Genomic DNA, 19,915 nt, shown 5'->3' on the forward strand with positions numbered 1-19,915 from the left:
TGTGTGTGTGTGTGTGTAGAAAGAAAAGCTGAGAAGTTTACAAAGACACAGCGCCGAGAGCTGCATCTGAACATCTGATGTCTATTTACATGAAAACCCGGAGAATTAAACGTGCCAGTGCCGCAGTTAGACATAAAAGCATGCTTACTCTTCCTCGGCCTTTTATGGTTACCCAGTTTTTAGACTCCTGCTGCTTACTGCGCCCACAAAGATCTGTAAAACTACTGCAAGCGGATCCATGTTTGTCTTTGCTTAGAAAGCAATGACATGTCCATATGTTTCCCCTCATAAATCAGTCTCGCTTCTTGTCTTCTGCGCCCTACACATGCAAGAAAGTGCCCCGCGTGGAAGCCTGCCTGCTTTCCTTTCGTAAACACGCACACGCCCGAAGTGCACACATGCATATAAAAGTGCTACAGCGCGCGTACAACACATTCACCCCCATCTACCTCTCTCTCTCCCTCCTCTTCCTCTCTCACTCGCTCACACATTCTCACAAGCCTATAGCGCTTTTAGAAGAAATGGTTGGAGCTGCCCCTTCTCTCTGCAAGTCAGCGGAATAAAACGCGCTCTACACTTTTCACCAATTTTCTTTACACGAAACTCCTTGCTTCTAAGACGTTTTTTTGGTTGTTTTTAAAAAATATATATTTTCCTTCTCCCTCTTTACGCAAATTGAAGTTCTTTTTTTTCGAAAACAAGGATACCGGGAGTTTTACGCATTACATCGAGCCAGTCGAAGGACGGGTATCATATCAGCTTCCTTTGCTGTCTTTTCTCACAAATAAAACAGAGTTCTCCGCTGGGGAATTACAACCACTTCGTTTAGGACTTTAAATAGGCAGAAAGGATTTTCCTTCAGTCGTAATTAGCGTGCCTCGCCACCCTCCTTGTCTCGAGCGCGCGTACTCTCCATATGGCGTAAAACGTGCCTCGCGCAGGATAAAGTCATCAGAACTGGCACTTTGTAATATTTCAGTCTCACTTGGCGAACCACAGAAGCCTAACGACCATCGTCGTCTCCGTTAATAAGGAGCTTGGATGTCAGCAAATAGTACTGCCGCTTGGGAGTGGAACCGTCTCCTGTCATCTTCATTTTCTCCAGCATGGCATCTCACTGGAAGTAGCCTTCAAAGTGGAAGATGGCTTTTTACTGTCCCTAGGTTATAGCCTAATCCCTCCACATGCCTAATGGCACACTGACGGTGAAAACTCGGCTTTTGTAAAAAGGTAAGAGCTTAGTTGTGGTTTAAACTCTTCAAGGGGAGACGTATTCAAGCAGATTTAAGCTGACAGTTTTACAGTCTCCCTTTTATTTACATGCATATTTTACAACGCTCAGTGTTAATATTTGAAGAATAAAAAGGTTTAACATCAGCCACAAGCCACTTGAAAGACTGATGAGTGGGGATACGTGTCATCTTACTATTATCATTTTTATGAGCTGTGCTAATCTTTGTGTGGTTTGTTTATTTGCTGTTTTATCTTGGAGGGAATCCTCTGATCATTTTACTGTGCCAAGGCTGAGATGATCCTTTGTTTAGGCCAGCCTGCTGTCTCTTGATTATCATTGGCCAACTGGTAGCCAAGAAAACGTGATGGCATGCATGTAAGCCTCCAAAGATGGATTAAAGATCATTAAAGGTCAAACAATTTTAGTGAGCCTATTGTCAGAAACCTTCAAGCAATATTAGGAGCACACAAAGATGTAACAGTAATATATGACTTTTAATGTCTTTACAAACATTTATGCAATAAACTAGCTCAGTGCTGCACAGTGCATGTGCACCAGAGGCTTCTTGTTTCCACATCACACTTGAGTAGGTGGAATACAGACCACGACTGGCTTCTAGTTATGATTTTACAGAGTCGTCTCATCTATACGCACGTTAAACTCGACTTTGAGGTGAACATAGAGAAATGTGATGATTGCCTTTTCATGGGCACATTTCTAAAGATTCAAAAGAAGAAGAATGTGGAGCACTTTAACAGGAGGTGCACCGTCACTGGTTTTATCGTGCAGCGTGAATGAAATGATTTTGAATTAAGAGTCAGCCTCACCTTGAGGGCCGTTTGAAGAACTAGGGTAACTCACTCAGCCAAATGGCTCATAATAAGACAAATTTAGCTGCCAAACACTTTGCAGAGAACTGGATCTGGGTTTAATTTGGGAATAATTAGGAAGTCGAGTGATGTGTTGGTTAATCCTCCGTCACAGATATCGTGCTAACCGGATAATCCTGTTTAAATACCCCCTTTGGTAGGTCAGCAGTTCCTTCAGTTTTTTCACTCCAAAGACCTCCTTGATGAAATAATAAGATCTTTTTGTGTGTGTGGAGAAGAACAAATTCTGGTTTGGGGTTGGAAAAAAATGTTAGTAATCAAATTAAGCAAAGCAACATCACAAATGAATTATTTCATGTTTCAGTCCAGTTTGTCCACCACTGCTGCAGGGCTGCTGGGGCCAGCTCGCGTCCCAGGATGAGTGTGGGTGACTGACTGACACTCAGAGCTGTGAGGAAGACAGAATGAGTCATTTTAATGGAATCAACAGGGGGCTCACTCCAGTTCATAAACACACAAACATGCACGCTCTTACGCCTGGCATAAGCATCTGATGATTCAATGCAAAACTTAATTCAATTAAGTAGAGAATTTATCACAGGAGGCAATGACACTGAGTCAGCGTGAAGGATATGTGCAAAAAAAGAGTTTAAAAAATAAAAGGAGTATGTATCATCAAAATAACGAGGGGAAAAAACAAGATGGTGAAGGGGGTGGATGATTTGACACTCCAGCACTCGCTTCAGAAAATGCACTGCCAAAAGGTCAGCGGGAAAACATAAAGGGACATATTCTCCAGACAGATGACTCACCCCCTGACCATGAGTCTGTAGGAGTGTGGCACTACACAAACACTCGTTTCTATCTGTTTTCCTCTTTTTTTCTCTTCTTCTTTTACTTCTGATAGTCTTATCTGTTCCCTTAAGAGCGCCAAGGAAACAGACATAAATCACAGCGGTCCTTTACATTGGAAAGCAGCAGCGCCAGATGCGATAAGGTTAATACGATTCAACAGGGTCTGCACAAAGTCACCTCTGGCTGATTAGACCTCTGCGTGCACAGACTGACTTAACCCACACAGATCTCACTCCAGTGTGCTCTGTTGTACTTGTTAGGCTAGGAAACTTACATCATTTAATTTTTACTACCTTTAGGAGCTTGGTGACTCCCAACCAGGCTTGTTCACTTTAAATTTTCAGCAGTACAATGTTATATTCATATTGATGAGAAGTGTAAGAGTTGCCAATTACTGCATAACGTATTCTCATCTACAACTCGTGCTGTATTTTTCTGCACTATATCCAATCGTTGTAGAAATGTTACAACAAGCAGAGTATGTGACGCTGAAGTGGTTAAAAAAAAGATCATGTCGCCAGTTTTTTTCCTTTTCTCACATAATGCTGATCTTGTCAGGGTTCATGTCGTTGTCACTGCTCTTGTTACTTACACCTACTAATTGGCCAAAGTGCCATGTAGCGGGTTCTGAGTTGGACAGCATGAGCTTTTCAAGGTAGGTGAAAAGCAGCAGACAAAAACAAATATTTTGTAGGACGTGCACCAGCACAATTTTTTTTAGATCTGCAGCTGATCGAGCAGATGTGGGGTGTGTTTCTGGAGCTGAGTGTGACCTCTGAACTTTCTGGAAAGGCAACTAGAGAACATGTCAGGAGTGAACAAAGTGGATTACTGAAACATCTGGCTGCATGAAAGAGATTTGTTCCCGTTGTGTATGCAGGGCACAGCATGCATAATCCATGTGTCTTCACTTTCACAGTCACTAAAGCCTGGAGAAGCAGAGAAGTCATCTGTAAGAGTTCACACTAGCTAGTCCATATTACACTTGTACAGTGTTCTATAAAATACTACTATGTGCTCCTACCATAGCTAGCATAAAAGGTGGATGTAGTGACTGTGACATCACCCTCAACATGAGTTTCTGAAGCCACATTTTGAAACCTCGACATGAGTGTTTTGGTTTTGTTGCTATCGTGGTTGCAAACAATAGGATGTGATGAAGGGGGCAGGTCTGACTGTGAAGCCACACGCTTATTTAGCCAATATGACTTGTGATTGCCAATTCCGTAGCCATTGTAGGTATAGCACAGATAATTCAGTTTTTTTGAAACATGGTATCATCAAGATTTACAAACTGGATGCATTTTTTATTCAAAATAAACATAAGACATTCTCCCACTTAAATAGAACCAGAAATCTTTTTTGCAACCACATCTATCGCCATTTGGCGGCCTTCAGACACAATGCAAGCTCTTACAATTACAGTCAGTCAGTGTTTTGACTGCCAATGTGTTTTTGGAGCCAAATATTATCTTATATGAATGTGAAGGTGACATTTATACTAGGCAGCTTGATAAGTAAACACCATTCAGAAAATATAAGAGTGCAACACACAGACACACACATATCAACTATTTAGTGCAAAATTCCACTCACCAAGTGATGCGTGCAAATTTCTGGGATGGTCTGTACTGCACAGCAAGCCATAATGTTTTGACAGACAATCCATTAAAAATGCTCCAACAGGCTTAAAGAGCATGCGCGCGCACACACACATACACTGAAGAGGTGCAGTTTAATGACTGGCAGTAGTGGACGAAGCCTAGCAGAAACTAACTGGCTCCAGAGCCCGTGCCGGGACACCTATCAGTCAAGGCAGCCATGAACCTATGTCAATTATCCAGGTGACAAAAACAAAACTTCCCCTCAGTCAGAGTTGTTATGAGTTATGAGGAGGGAATTCATATTTTGCACCCGGCTGTAAATGTGCTTTGTAGATCTATAATTTTATTGTGTTTTATTAAACTGTTGCTTAGCGCTAATCGGCTGATATCTGTGTTATATACAGTTTATGATAACAGCCTATTGACTCTGCTCGAGAGCAGAGGAGGATCTAACTTGAATGGGCAGAGCTACGAGAGAAGCAAATAAATTGGCAAGCAGTAAATTCATTCTTATCAAATTAAGTCAGTCTTTTTCACTCTTTCATGAATTACATTATTGTCACCATTAGCGTAGGTGTACAATGAATCTGAAGTGCTTTATTTTGACATGGGAATAAATAAAAAAAAAACACAAAAAAAGCTTGATGGTATAATTGTTTAAGCTTTTTAAGCTAAAAGGACAGAACACAAAGATCTGATTTTGTTCACTTTTTTTGTTCTTAACTCCTGCAAGTTAATTTCCATCACGACTGGCTCGAGAGCATTAAGTGAACTACATTTTAATATTCTGAATACTAGCAAAACTATTAAAAAGTCATAATTATATTCACTGAATTAAAATAAAACCACGCTATTAAGTCGTGCTGGTGTGTCGTTTCCATGTTAGACTCTCAGCTCCATGCGATTATGGCAGATGACCTTAACTTCAGCAGCAGGGGGGGGGGGCTTTGTCTGTCTCTGCATTTTCATGGCCTCAGTTAACCTCAGCAGAGAACTTTACGGCATAAACAAAAACAAATGACCCACTATAATTGTAACAGGAGACATGCAACATTGGATGCCAGATTTTCCCTCCCTAGCAAGCTCCATTTTTATCCTCCTGCTCATTCCTCTCTCATTACATCTCTCCTTGCCTCTTTCCTTCGTACTCCATCTGTGTCCATATTCAAGTTCTTTCTCCATGACATGTCAGCGCACACTTCACTGCAGTGAGTCATTTGAAACAAACTTTCCTCAGCATGCTCAGAGTACAAAAAATAAAAAGTCTCTGGAGTTTGTTAAATGTAGATCAAAGTGTCTCCTGTAGTCGCTTACTCCCTGTCTCCTTCCTCTGGCTGTGTCTCCTTCCAGTCTCACATCTTTACTCTCCCTTCAGCTTCTCAGTTTCTCCTTCTATCCCACCTGTCATGTTCTCGTTCCTCTTCCACGCTGCATCATTTCCTCTCTAATGTGAGGATTTAGAGAAAGCTGGGTTGTAGAGCCTTAGTACAAATCGCATAAACAAGATGTAACTGAAACCCTGAAGGTAGCTGTGAAAAAAAAAAAGAAATATAGGTCTCCGGTGTGTCCCTTTCAGATTTAAAAGTCTCCAGCATCCTTTCCTTCCCTCCCCCTCTTAATCAAACCTCTTTCACGCAGAGGTAGAGGTGGAAACAACTTAAAGGTCAACAAGTCAAAACTGGCTTAAAATAATGCATGGGGAATGCCCCTGTGTTGATAGTACGCATGCTAATGATGCATCTGTCATCCCAGTGCACACAGCTGGCAGTTGCTATGGAAACGTGTCACCTAGCAGCAGCATATAGTTGCTATAGGGACAATATATCACGTGGCGTCACCTATAGATTAGCTGTTATCGACATTATCACGCTACAAAAAAAGGAGGTGTTACAATGTGCCGAGGGAACTCTCTGCCCTGAGAGATGTGATGCATCTATTTAAAACGTCTCCAAATGCTTAAATAACTTCACAGAGAATGAGTTCGCTTCCTGAAAGGGTGGGGCAAATTGCTTTAATATGTTTTCGTGCCTTACCGAAAGCACGCAAAGATAAACCTGCTGCAGCAATTTAGCAATTACTAAGGTGATCACACGAGGCCTGATTTATTATTAATTTTAGACCGATTTAGAGAACTGCCCAGCAAGGGAGCGGACTGGAAAAGAAGCAGCAGGTTTTTGCACAAGTTTTGTGTGTTTCATCACTGTTTAAGCAACAAGATCACAGTAAGTCTTTAAAATAGAAGAAGAAGGAGGACATGAACTGAATGCATGTGGCGAGCTCGATTACTGAATGCTAACTTTCATCTCTTTTGGTCACTGCACATGGAAAGCCTTTATGTGTCAGAGCCTGAGTGCATTCTCATTAGGCTGCTGGTGTTATCTGTGTGACAGCACTTCTTCTTTTCTGCTCCACTTGTTTTTTTTTGTTGATGTTGTTTTGTTTTTTTTTTACTCCAGTCTTGTTAAAACTATGGATGCACTCAGCTTGTTTTCTTTTGCGGTCTTTTCACAGCTGTCAGGAAAAGCATTTTTACCCTCCTCTTGTTTTCGTCAGGCTTTTTTTTTTAATGCTCTTTCGATCACTCATCACCCCCACTTTGTCCCAGAACAGTTGTTCCCTTTTTTGTCCCTCTGTGGTGAAAGCATGACTCAGTGTTGCACCTTACATGAACTGATGTAAATAAATATACTCCATCCTCATTCTTTTTCTGTTCTTGCATTCCTTTTGTCATCTATCCTCTACTTTCTACTCCTAACTCCAACTCTCGCTACCCTTCTTCTTTGCCACCGCCGTCCATCCTTTTTCCTCCTGGTTCGGTAAACCGAGGAAATCTCTCCCGTTGCTCTTGAAACATTTGTGTGGGTTCCTGTTTGACGCACACCGAGGAGCGAAGGGGAGAGAATCAGGGTGGGAGAGAGGCAGAGTGAGGGGGAGCACAGAAAACCTGAGAAAAGTGGCTGGTTGTGTTTGTCCTTGTGTGATTCACCATCTGTGGTGGAGAGCGCTCTCTTACAGCAGTTTTTTTTTCAACCAATAAGATGATTGACATGAAAAATACATTAAAATGTGAGAAGGAGAAAAGAGGGTAGGAGGAGAGAACGTCTGATCTTGTGTGTGATTCACAGTTACTTTGAATACTAAAAGCTTTGTCTGATTTTGAATATTAAATCTGACTTCATTGCTTTCAGATATGCAGAAGAAAAGAAAGGAAGGAAGGAAAGGAGGGAGGGAGGGATAGAGCGAAACAGGAAAGTGACCGAATAAAATTCAATTAAAATTAGATACAGATTAAAAATAGATCGACGAGGACAGAGGGTGGGAGGGAAGAGAGAGACAAACAAAGAGAGCGATAAGATGAGAAAGTAAGCTGGGGTGGAGAAAGAATGAAAGTAGGAGAAAGCAAACATTATTCAGGGTCACAACCAGAATGCATTAGCACACAGACAGCGGGTGAGAATGGAAGCGAGAGGGGGAGATTTACAGATTGTGCCTTCTTGGAAGAAAAAGGAAGACAGGATGGACACGTGGAAGCAAAAAAAAGAAAAGGGAAGGTCATTGGTGTATTATCATTCCCATGCTAAATCTGTGTGATCCTTTATATATACAGACATGTGCACATGCCCAAACCTGGGAACCAAATAACTTTGTAACACATGACTACACAGAACATGTGCCTATGGTACATAAAAGTAAGTAATACAGAAAGAATGACATCACATTTGTTCTAAGTCAGGCAATGGGTCATTAAAGTATTCTTTATATTCTTCTGAATATGCCTGTGATCATGAATTAATAAATACATAAGCGAGCATGTCTGATAGCACTCAGAAAGCAGAGAGAGAGGGCCATGCTAAAACTGACATTTCATGACATTTGTCTTATTATAATACGGTGACGTCAGCTGGAGCTGTTATTGGTCTATCGTCACACAAAATTGGAAAATTATATCTTGAAAACTGTGGACACTAGACTGCTGACAAACAGGCAAATGGAACTGATTGCATACTCCCTGCCTTTGGGGGTAGAAGTGTTTCAAGTGCACCGTTATTAGTACAATCTACTCAGTGCTTTATACGTTTACACTAGACATTTGGCCTCAAGTTATTTGCTGGTAAGCTTGTTTGTGAAATGAAAGTTTATATTACTAAAGCTACTTTTGACTGCTCCCTTGCTGCAAAGGGTCACCACAGCAGCTAGCTTCCTGAACCATCCCTTAAGGGGATTTGTGTGTGTCTAGCTGGAATTGAACAAAGAGCCATATGCCTGCCAATCAAATGTGTTAACCTCTACACCATAAGATAATCTACCGTAGCTTTAAATGATTGTGTTGCACAACGTTAAGATCATCATTCATCAGTATCACAGCTGTTGTTTCTCCTGTTTAAAGGTTCCAGAAAAAGAGAAAACCAAAATGCAGCTAACTGGGGGAAGGTCCAAAACCCAAAGTGAGGACTCAGCGATGTAAACGGAGTACATAAGAGTCAGGAAAAATAAGTATGTGATGCAGCATGTGAGAACCCAGCTAAGGTTCAAAGACAACAAAACAAAACAAGAAAAATAGATTTAACCATTTTTGTTCATTTTTTCCATGAATTGTTAACTGAAAAACTGTGTAGAAACTGTTCAAAAAAAACCTACAGTCTTATTCAATATTGGAGACAATGAACTTGTGAAATATTGGAATGTCCAGTTGCTGCCAAAATTCATCATTGTATGGCTGTTTTTGTGCTCAGGTGGGTTAACAGCACATACAAGTCAAATGTATTATTTTTAAAAAGCCCTGTTTGGGATTATCTTCTCATGGACCGTCACATACTTCCAGCACAGCTGCTAGTTTTAGATCACTCAACTGGAGTACAACTTTGTTACGTTGTCGTGGAGAAGCGAGGAGTCAAACCTGTGTGGCCAAAGAAGCAAAAAGCAGGTTCTTTTTTTCTTTCTGTTTTAAGTGCCGACACATTATGGCATGAACAGTAACACAGGTTCTGGATGTTGTTCTTCAAACATCAGGATGTTACAGCAGAGCTCTGCATTAATAGCTTCACAAATTCACATCGCACAACCTTGTGGGAAAGGCGAGTATGCTCCTGATCCTGCTCTTGACCTTATGTGCTTCCTTCAGGCGTGGACTATCTGTCCTCTTCAAGTAAAAAGTGGTGAAAACTAGGGGTGCAACGATACACAAAATTCACGGCTCGGTTCGATACTTTGGTGTCACGGTTCAATATTTTTTCAATACAAAAAAATGTTCATGCCTTTTTAATTTGTCATTTATTAAAATTATAAATATATATTTTAACTCAAAAGTACAGTTTTTAAATTTAATGTAAACAACAAAATAATAAATCTATCTGATCGAGAAATCACTCATCTTTGGAAAAGAGAGTTTATTACAGAGAAAGGGCTCTTTCCAAAATAAAAGCTACACTATACGCTTCTTCTGGGGTATATTCTCAGCAGCATAGGTCCCCATAAGGAGAATCATGTGCTAACGGCTGTCTAAATGACTCGGGTAAAGTTTGTAGCATGTGTGCTTGTTGTTTTTGTCTTTGCACTACGATGATGTCGGCGTAAATGTGCAGTCATATTCATTGTGTTCCCACTAGTGCTGTCAGCGTTAATCTCGTTAAAATGACATTAACCCCATAACGCGGCAAATTTCCGTTAACAAGTTACCGCGGATCGCCCCGTGCGTAGGGCTGGACGGCGTCAACACGTTAACAAGCTAACTGCGCTAACGCACTAGTTCCCACCAATTGAGCATTGCGTGGCAAATCCGACATACTGTTTTACTTTTGTCCATGACGCGCTTACCATCAGGGTCATGCTTCGCATGAAAACCAAGATAGTTCCAAAGGCCACATCTGAATGAGGGTGGGGGAGGTTCAATTTGCCATGTTGCAACGAGCTTAGCTTCTGTCTTGCTAGCTTGGATCTGCGCTCGACAGAGCAGCCTAGGCGGAGTAGTCGAACGCAGATCCACTGAACACTCAACACAAAATTTTGTATTGTTTGATACACATGCGTACCGAACCGAAAGCACTGTATCGAACGGTTCGATATCGATACGAGTATTGTTGCACCCCTAGTGAAAACGTTGGGTCTTGCAGGGAGACTTAATTATGAGCAGCAGCAGTGGGCCTCCATACTAAGCATGGGTCAGTTTGAAAGACAAGTTGATGCTTTTTTTTTCTCTGTGCAAGTTTGAGGATGTGAGTTCCTGAAAGCAGTCTGGAGGCGCTTGAGAGGGCAGGATGATACTCAGAACTTTGATCACACTTCACATAAACTGGGTGATTGACCTACTGATTACCTTTGGGGGCTGTAGTCTGATAGAAAACCCTATAAACATCACAAATAAAATTAGCAGGAGAAAACCAGCGGTTGTTCGCTGCCAATTTTTACAGGGCTCGCTCTGAACTGCTGAGCTGTTTTCACATTTTCATCTGAAATTTGCATTTAAATTCAGTACCAAGGTCACTCAGCAACAAATTCAGTCAATGTAATCCTCTTCATGCGCAACAGGACAATGCTAATGTTCATGTGAGGTCAGATTAACAGTCATTTAGACCCAAATGAGTGCTTTCAAAATAAACCTGTGTTTGTTTAAGCCCCCTTCCTTTAATAACAATAATAGATGTATGAGCAGCTGGTGAGCCCAGAGACCATGATTCATTCGAATGTTATGACAGAATTGAGGCGATGTATTTTATTAAAATCTATAACAGCTTTTAAAAAAAATGCAAATAACGACAGGAGAAAAAAACAATAAACATGCAAAAGCAATAAATACAGGATGTGAATCAGAATGAAACACACTACCCAAGATTCAAATCACAAGCCAAGTATGCTTTTGGGGTTTGTTTCCTTTACATCCTGCAAGCATCCTGCAGGCCTGAATGTACAGCTTCATGTGCATGCACACTTGCACACTTGTCCCCATGATCGTCCTGAAGACTGACAACAGGCAGCCGAACAAAACATGAGCAGAGCAGGCTGTTGTGCTGCTTGGTGTGCTTACATCTGTATCACTGCTAGGCTCTAAAGAGTATTTCTGGGACTTGGAAAGATGCTAAAACACGCTTTCGTCATGACACACTTTCCCCGTTAGCAAAAAAATAAATAAAACAGCTTTGAAAAAGTGCATGAGGTGACACATCAGCTTTAAATCACACAAACAGAGCTGTGATCTGCACAACTGTGGGAGACGGTGTGCTACTGACTATTACGTGTCTTACACATCATATATTAGGACTACCTGGGAGACTGTGACTATGCTGAAACACATGTGCATCTGTGTTTTGATACAGTTGTGTTTTTTCCTCACTGTGACTATACTGTGCATACCTATGCCAAATACATCTTTTTTTAGCAGCAGCATCTTGTAATTGTATGCACCAAGGCCCTAACAATCTCTTAGCAACAAACTGTAAACCAGTAATGTGGATGCTGATTAGGCAGTAGAATTTAAAAGTCATTAACTCCTAATTTGTGTCTGCAGGTGAAGAATGACTGCAGCGGCAGGTGTGCTAACAGGCTTGGCCAAGCTAAAGCGCCAGGACTCTGCTCGCTCTCAGCATCGGCCCGTACCACCGACATCGCCGGGCCTGGGACACGCCGCCCCCGAGGCCGCTCCTAGGTGATTGTCATGTGCATTCATTTTAACACAGTAGACAGAACTATAAATTAGCCTTTTAAATTGCTGCCTCTGCAGCAGGAAAGAGGATATTGTCACAAAAGCTAATGTGTGTTGGTGAAATTGCTTCTGCAGTCTCTGAAAATTTGCTGTATTTGTTACCCATTGCTGTTAAACTGTTACCTCCAAAAATCCGTTTGTGTTTTCTTGCCATCCTTTTTCATTTAGGAAGAGGAAGAGGCGCACCGATGTCGTAGTGGTGCGAGGTAGACTCCGTCTCTACTCTGCATCTGGGTTTTTCCTCCTTCTGGGACTAATCATCTTGGCCATAGGGATTGGCATGGCGACGCTAGGTTACTGGCCTCACAGTAAAGCCATACTTGCTGGAGGAGGAACTGGAGTCAAGACAGAAAAGGATGCAGCCAATGCGAGCCACAATGGGCAAGGTGAAGAAGGGTGACTAGAAACCTGCTGGCAAAAGTTTGTTCCTCTCATGGCTCATCTCGCTGTTTTGTGGTTTTAGGTACGCCTTCCAAGGAGACTGAGAGCGCTCTGATGCGATTCCTAGAACAGCATCTTCACTCTGAGAGGATGAAGATGCTTGGGCCCTTCACCATGGGCATTGGGATTTTTATTTTCATCTGTGCTAATGCAATACTTCACGAAAACAGAGACAGGGAAACCAAGGTAAGGCTGAAATCATCGCTTCAGGATGCGCACAGTCGAAATACTCAAACACTGTATGGGAAACAAAGAAGTTGGAAGGTTTTTGTGGGTAATGCAACTTTAGTTTTTGCATAATCTGCTTCAAAAGTAGGTTCTTTAGCAATATTTCCATCAAATGTTTCTAAATTTAAAAGCCAGAACTTGTAGTTAATATTTCTTCCCTGTCACTGATTCTTGTTTCTGTCCCTCCTCCACTCTCTACAAAATAAAGGGCATGTACACTCTAGTCATCCATATTCATCATCTCCATAACATGCAGATCAGACTTCTCCCAGTCTCCTTCCACCTTTAGCTCTGCAATTTTCCCTCTGATTAAATTCACTCTGTTTCCATGCTCTCTTCTTCTCTCCTTTGATTCAATTATCCCTCTCCTTCTCCCTTCCCTTTACTGGTAATCCTTGTGAGAAACATGTCCCCCAAGGCCACACGGTGGCAACGTGCACAAATTTAAAACTACAGGGAGATAATGTGTTTTAATGAAACGCTTCAAATATTTTCAGGTAATCTAAAATAAATGCTGCTGCTTCTACTTCTGCTAATACGATTTTCATTTGCTGTAGATCATCCATATGAGAGACATGTACTCCACAGTCATCGATATCCACCGCCTCAGGCAGAAAGAGCAAAAGCAACACCAACACCGGAACAGCACCTGTGTGAGAGAAGTCGGAGATCTTCGAGTCTTCGGCTGCGATACTGCCGCACGGTTAGCCAGCAACTCTCTCCTAGCTTTCTCTCGTGCTGGAAGCATTGCCGGAGGAGGGAGAGGTTCTACAGAAGAGGAGGAGGTGTTGTTAGGGGATGAGGAGTATCACAGACGTAGAGAACAGGCTAAGATGGATTGTAACTTTTCAGGGCTATTGGCACCCCTCTATAAGGATCGCCCATTTTGTGGCCCCGGGGTCGGGCTGGTTCATTCGGATTCCATGCGTCACCAGTGGTCAGCGGATGGAGATGGAGAGAGGGGAGGACACCATGCACGCTCTATTGTCTCCTCCTCCATCTCTGCATTTACACTCCCTGTTATAAAACTCAACAACTGTGTTATTGATGAGCCGGAGATGGAGGCAATAACTGAAGAGGACAGAGGAGGAGAGAGAAGAGAAGGAGAGAGGTCGCAGCCTCTGACCTCTGTGGAGTCTCTGGTGGTTCCCGTGGCATCCGTTGCCAAGGCCTCCAAACCACCGGGCCTACACAGGAGTAACTCCGCCTCCTCCTCATCCCGCTGCTCCTCCTTATCCTCGTCCTCCCTCTCCCCTGCTCCCTCCTCTACCTCAGGCTGCTGGCTTTCCCCGGGAGCAGCAAAGAGTGACTTTGGCTCCAACTCCTCTCTGCACATGCTCAACAGCCATTCCAAATCTCTGGACTTGGAGCGCAGACCGAGTATGCTTAGCGTAAACCCAGAGCAGCGGAAGCACCCCAGCTGGCCCCGACTTGACCGCAGCAACAGCAGCCGTAGTAACAGCGGCAGTCGGGGCAGCACCAAAGGCTACAAGCGGCTGGAGGACAGAGAAGAACAAGGAGATCGGCTCTTGGAGGTGTCACAGTCTGTGGCAGAGAGGCGCGACTATAGTAAGCGCGAGAAGCTGCTAATGATATCCAGGTCGCATAATAACCTGAGCTTTGAGCATGATGAGTTTAATAGCAGCACACTGAAGAGAGGCAGCTCTGAGACTCGGTTCTGATCGCACTGAACTAGAGGTTGATGACAGTTCTGTCCTGTTCTGTAAATTGCCCTCCACACAGTATGAATGTACAGCTTGTGCTGGAGGAAACTGACAAGTTTAATGGCTACACCGTGCAGAGAGGAAACTCAAGCAGTTTCAAGAAAGCCTGTTTTTATGAGCAGCAGGTTGTAGAGTAATGGAACAACTTGCACTGTGAAAGAGTTCAGGTCTATTGTCAGTCAGACACAATGGGTCTACTGCATTAGGGTGACATTAGTTGATCTACGACAGTGATTCCTAATCCAGGGCACATCTGCGGTAGGTTAGCCAAGGAGTATATGAAAAGACTAGCTCAGCTGTTACCATTAAATAAAAGAATTAGTGGACCTGAGGAACTTTAGGCAGTGAAGGGAAAACTTCGAATAAGTAGAAATGTTTACAAAAGATAAAATGGTTAAAAGTGATTGAAAGTGGATAACTCGCTAAGTGAGTAGTAGCGAGTAGTAATAGTTGGAACTATTAGCCAACAGCATGCACAAAGAAATGATGTTATGAGCTAAACAGGATGGATAACAAGCTGAAATACTGTACAGTAGCTAGCTAAATTCATAAATGTTGTCAATTATTTTGCTGATGCTACTAAATTCTCATCTTTCAGTATTGATTAATCCAATGAAATATCAATACAAAAGTAGGCTGAAAGAATTTGAATTGTTACCTTAACATAAAAGTAAGATTGCTAGCCATATAAATAAATAGGGGAAATTGGTCAATTGTCTGTGAAAATACTGGATAAATGATTAAAATAGTCATCTAATAGTCCTGGACTAATCATTGAGAAATTTGAACATGAAGGGTTTAACCAAGGAAGAGATTTTTCAGTCCAGAGGGGTGAACTACAATGTGAGATTAATGGGTTAGCAAGCGATGTTAAGATAAAAGTCAGAGTATTCTGTGTCATGACTTTTACCTGGATAAATCACCATGGTTACTTGTGCTAAATCACCATGGTTACTTATGCTGAACACAAAACTTATTTTGTTTTGTTAGGACAGCTAAGGCAAAGAAAGCCTGACTGGGTTGAACATCCTGTGTAGTATACTCCTCAGGACTGTTGGGATATGTAAGATGAAAAAGGTTGGATAAATGAAAAAAGCTCATTTGCATTAATGAGCTTGAAAGTCTATATTTGGTATGAGCACCATTATTCATCACACAGCCTGAACTCTTTTAGGCATGTTTTGTTATTATATCTTTAAATTGTGTTCAGGAATAGTTCTCCAGGCTCCTTTAGGGATATTCAAAGATCTTCTTTGGATGTTGGCTGCCTTTCATTGTGCTCTTTGTCAAGATGATCCCGCTCTGTTTCAATAATGTTGATGTCCGGGCTCTGGGGAGGCCAATCCATGACTGATAGTGTTTCACTGTGTATTTTTCCATCCATATATGCTTTAAGAGCACTGCATTGGCAGTGTGTTTGGGGTCATTGTCATGCTGAAAACTTAAGCTGTTGCCAATCAGATGCTTTCCCGAAGGCATTGCATGGTGGATCTAAATCGGATCATACTTTTCTGAATTCTTAAATCAATCAGTGTTGACGAGATCCCAACTCCACTGGCAGAAATGCAGCCCCAAACCAAAACAGACCCTCAATTGTGTACAGATGGCTGTAGACGTTCACTGTTCTGCATGCTGATGACAATTTGAAGCAGCACATTTTACATATGTCTTAACTACTCCATAAGACCTGTTACCATTGATTTGTCTTCCTCTTGTCCAGTTTCCAAGAATCCTTTAAGGATATACTGCACACCATGCTGAGATATGCCGAGTTTCTAGCTAATACTATTAATATTTCTGCACAAATACTATTTTATGCCTGTCAAACTGTGATATCTTTGACATTCCTCATAGACTAAAGGAATGGGAACAAATGATGCGTTTTTGTGACAGGGTGCTAGCGATACAATGTGAAATTGGTTCTTTGCTAAGTTGTTTGTTATGTATGGAAACAACACTGACTACTCCCTTGAGTTAGGTGCCTTTTTTATGCTTAAATTATTCATATGTCAGTGTTAAGCAGCTTAACTTACAACCAAGAAGTAATGGTCAGGTACAAGGACTGGACTAAAAAATAAAAAGCAGCCAATGTCCAAAGAAATGAGAACTGCTCATGACCACTTATTAATTACAAAAAAGTCCTCCTCAAGGGATTAATAATTTTTTTATATATTTTATATTCCCCTTGCTATAAGAGCTGTTTAACACCCAAATTTCTCATCCATGGGATAATAAAGGTTTATTCTAATAAAATACATCACATCAGTCTGCTTAATATCATATTCAGAAATCATTTCTGAAGTTTTACCATCACTGAGACAATATAACCAGCACTGCTACATAAGGTTTTTTACATATAAATTACCTGTTGCACAAAGGGTCCCATAAGACGAAGGAAGTTACTACAATGCCAGTGGGCTCTGCAACAGAGATATAAATCAAATAAAGATAGTAGCCAGGGAAATACAACAAAGAAGTCATGATGTCCTGCAGTATTACAGTCCATCTCTAAACTAGAAATAAAAACCTCAGTCTATGGCTCTGCTACAGGCATTTCAAGGTTATTTTTACAAAATTAATGTAATGGATATCATTCAGGATATTCAGTCATACAGTTATCTTTCTGTGTACTATCATAAAACTGAGTGTATGAGAAAACCATGGTTCATCTGGTGCATCAGCCACAGTATTTTTTTCAGTCAAAACAGAAGGTATACTTATAACAACCATTAGTTATTTCTGATCAACAATCAAAAATAAGTTAATGTTTGTCTATATCTAAAAATCTCTAATTAGGATAACAGAGACAATTTGACTCTTTCTGTATCTGATTTATTATTGAATAAATGTTTGAACCTGTATAAAAAATAGTTCTCGGTATTAGAACAATTGAACCCACATTTATTTATCTTGTGCTGTCTTTATAAAACCAGAGATCTGTATCATTCAAGTGTTGTTTCCTTTTATTTGATCACATTTTTATGATGGTTTGTTTTGAGGAATTCTTGTTCTTGGATATCTAATTGAGTTTACATGAATTTGCATTCATATTGTTCAATGGTTTTGGTTTGTTAGTGACCTCTGATCCTTCTGAACACTTGTGTAAATCTCTTTAGGAAACTTGTAATGTGTGTAATGAGTAACACACCTTATTTTGAGATCTAACATGATGTACCCTCCCACTCAGTGCCACATACTGTATGAGTGTTAAAGAGGAACCCCTTTTAAAAGTGCAGAAATCTTTTCAGAGAGCTTTAATGGTCCCCCACAGTCTATGGGTCAATGTCGAATTTTAGCTTCACTAAATAAACTGTATTTTTACTGATATCTGTTTTGTCCTATTGGATGTGTTTAAAGCAATTCCAATTATGCATGGATTTACACATAATAGCTCTTCTGTCGCCTTTTTCATGGATTGTGGGAGGCAAAAACGTCGCTTAGGCCAGCACACAAACACACGTGCACACACACCGTGCACCAACATACCATCTGACCCCCCCCCTCACTTAAGCTGTCCAAATATACCTCTAATTTCCATTCTCTGCCTCTTTCACTCACTCCTTCTCCTTCGCTGCATGCAAAATAACAAACAAAGGTCTGGATGAGTCATCACCAATTATCAGTCTGTGGCTCTGTGGGATAACACACACAAACTTGCGCAACACCCTCGCAAGGACCAAGGACTATTTACATCAGAGCATGCAAACATATTTTTTCTAAAATGCATCAAGCAAAGCACGCAGACACATGAGCACACGCAAATGTGCATTTACAATGGAATTCAAAAGCAGAAGGATGATGACGATGTCATTTTAGCCCAAATACGTCAAAAAGTCAACTAAAGCTAAATCTAAGCTAAGCATCTTGTTGTGGGTTCGCTGCCTGTACCAAAATCTGATCAGATGGACTCAAGAAACCATTTGTCGGTACAACTTACTACATTCTAATAATGTCATTTGAGCTCATTTTAAACTGAACCTGAACAAAGTTCAGGTTATTGTGCATGCTTAGCATTTAAATAACATTCATCAATTATGTTTAATAAATGCCTCAGCTGTTTATTCACAACTAGTAGCTTGCAATTTCAGTCAATAATACCCTTCTTTCTCCTTTCATTTTAGCGAACGTTTCATTATAGCTTATGTTTTTGGTAGCAGATGCCTGTGTCAGCCTGTTTGTAAACACAATACCTCGAAAGGTTTAGAATTAATTCTAATAAAACTTGTAGGGGTGTAGAGTGGGGTCATGTTAACAATCCATTAAAATTTGACTCATATCCACCGAGGTCTTCAAGGTCAACATAATAATTTATCGGTCAAAAATAGACAAAAAGCCTTATAACTTAGAAACTGATATATTGTCAACATGTAAAAAATATTGTGAGATTTAAAATATCATGACACACGTGACCTCTGACCTCTCCTTCAAGGTCAATAGACTGATTTGTCAAGAAAAAGTTGTCTTGGGATACTATTTGAGAATAGTTGATTAATTTTATTATGAATTTTGAAGTTTAAATACATAGCAATTTGAATACATTTACAATGTTCTTGAATAATTTACTAAACTAAGAAAATATTATAAATAAGCTAAAATATTTAATATATCATTTGATATTCATTACTAAGCATTTAAAGACTTTTTTTCATTTTTAAAAAATGAAATAAATGCTGCACATTTCATACAAAATAATTATACTCAAAACTGTGTCAGGTATGTTAAAATGGATTCAACAGGGCAAATAACAAAATCCTGCCCTTTGTGCTTGTTTTTACTGCACTATAAAGTATGTTTAATGAGAACATGTTGGCATGGGGTACAAAATCAGTGTATACAAATAACAGTGATACTATTCCTTAAAAAGGTAATTCACACAGAGAGTCAGCTGCATTGGCAGAGGTCTGCATTCTTGAAGTGCTTCTTGTTTATCATGTTATCTAACTATTTTAAAAATTTAACCACTAACAACGTAATATAATGTATACTTTTATTAATCCCCTTAGGGAAATGAGTCCTCTGCATTTAACCTATTTACTCAGTGAAGCAGTGGGCTGCCACCAATCCAGCACCCGGGGAGCAGTATGTTGGGACAGTACCTTGCTCGGGGGTACCTCAGGGTAGCCGTTCAGTGGATTCGAACCCCTGGCCTTCCGATCATGGGGCGACCACTATATTAACTTTTTGCTGTACTATCAGTATTGACATTTATAACTAAAACTTAAACATAGTTTGTCACCCTGAGGGCACTTTGCAATTTCCCTTTTGGCAACAGGTTTGGAAGCCACAAACACAATCAGCTGCTC

At 40.8% G+C, this 19,915-nt stretch overlaps 1 protein-coding gene across 1 annotated transcript; it reads left to right on the plus strand.

Annotated features, from left to right (window-relative positions):
* The first annotated feature begins 511 nt into the window (after positions 1 to 511).
* tmem200a (transmembrane protein 200A) lies at positions 512 to 17,928 on the plus strand. Its single transcript, XM_086264412.1, has 5 exons — positions 512 to 1,230; positions 12,025 to 12,162; positions 12,388 to 12,605; positions 12,683 to 12,846; positions 13,446 to 17,928. Exons 2-5 carry the CDS (start codon positions 12,032 to 12,034, stop codon positions 14,568 to 14,570), a joined length of 1,638 nt encoding a protein of 545 aa, XP_086120538.1. The 5' UTR covers positions 512 to 1,230; positions 12,025 to 12,031; the 3' UTR covers positions 14,571 to 17,928.
* Positions 17,929 to 19,915: the final 1,987 nt, after the last annotated feature.

Source organism: Aulonocara sp. 'chitande type north' Nkhata Bay, linkage group LG15 (assembly GCF_057382095.1).
Source record: "Aulonocara sp. 'chitande type north' Nkhata Bay isolate Kocher_YH1m ecotype deep benthic linkage group LG15, A_spYH_male_GT1.1, whole genome shotgun sequence".
In the NCBI taxonomy this organism is placed as follows: domain Eukaryota; kingdom Metazoa; phylum Chordata; class Actinopteri; order Cichliformes; family Cichlidae; genus Aulonocara; species Aulonocara sp. 'chitande type north' Nkhata Bay.

What these genes read in the sequence shown, in the direction of transcription:
- tmem200a (XM_086264412.1), top strand. Translation starts at nt 12,032, where the DNA reads ATGACTGCAGCGGCAGGTGTGCTAACAGGCTTGGCCAAGCTAAAGCGC. An exon ending in TGCGAGCCACAATGGGCAAG is followed by an intron (nt 12,606 to 12,682) that starts GTGAAGAAGGGT and finishes TTGTGGTTTTAG; the next exon opens with GTACGCCTTCCAAGGAGACT. An exon ending in ACAGAGACAGGGAAACCAAG is followed by an intron (nt 12,847 to 13,445) that starts GTAAGGCTGAAA and finishes CATTTGCTGTAG; the next exon opens with ATCATCCATATGAGAGACAT.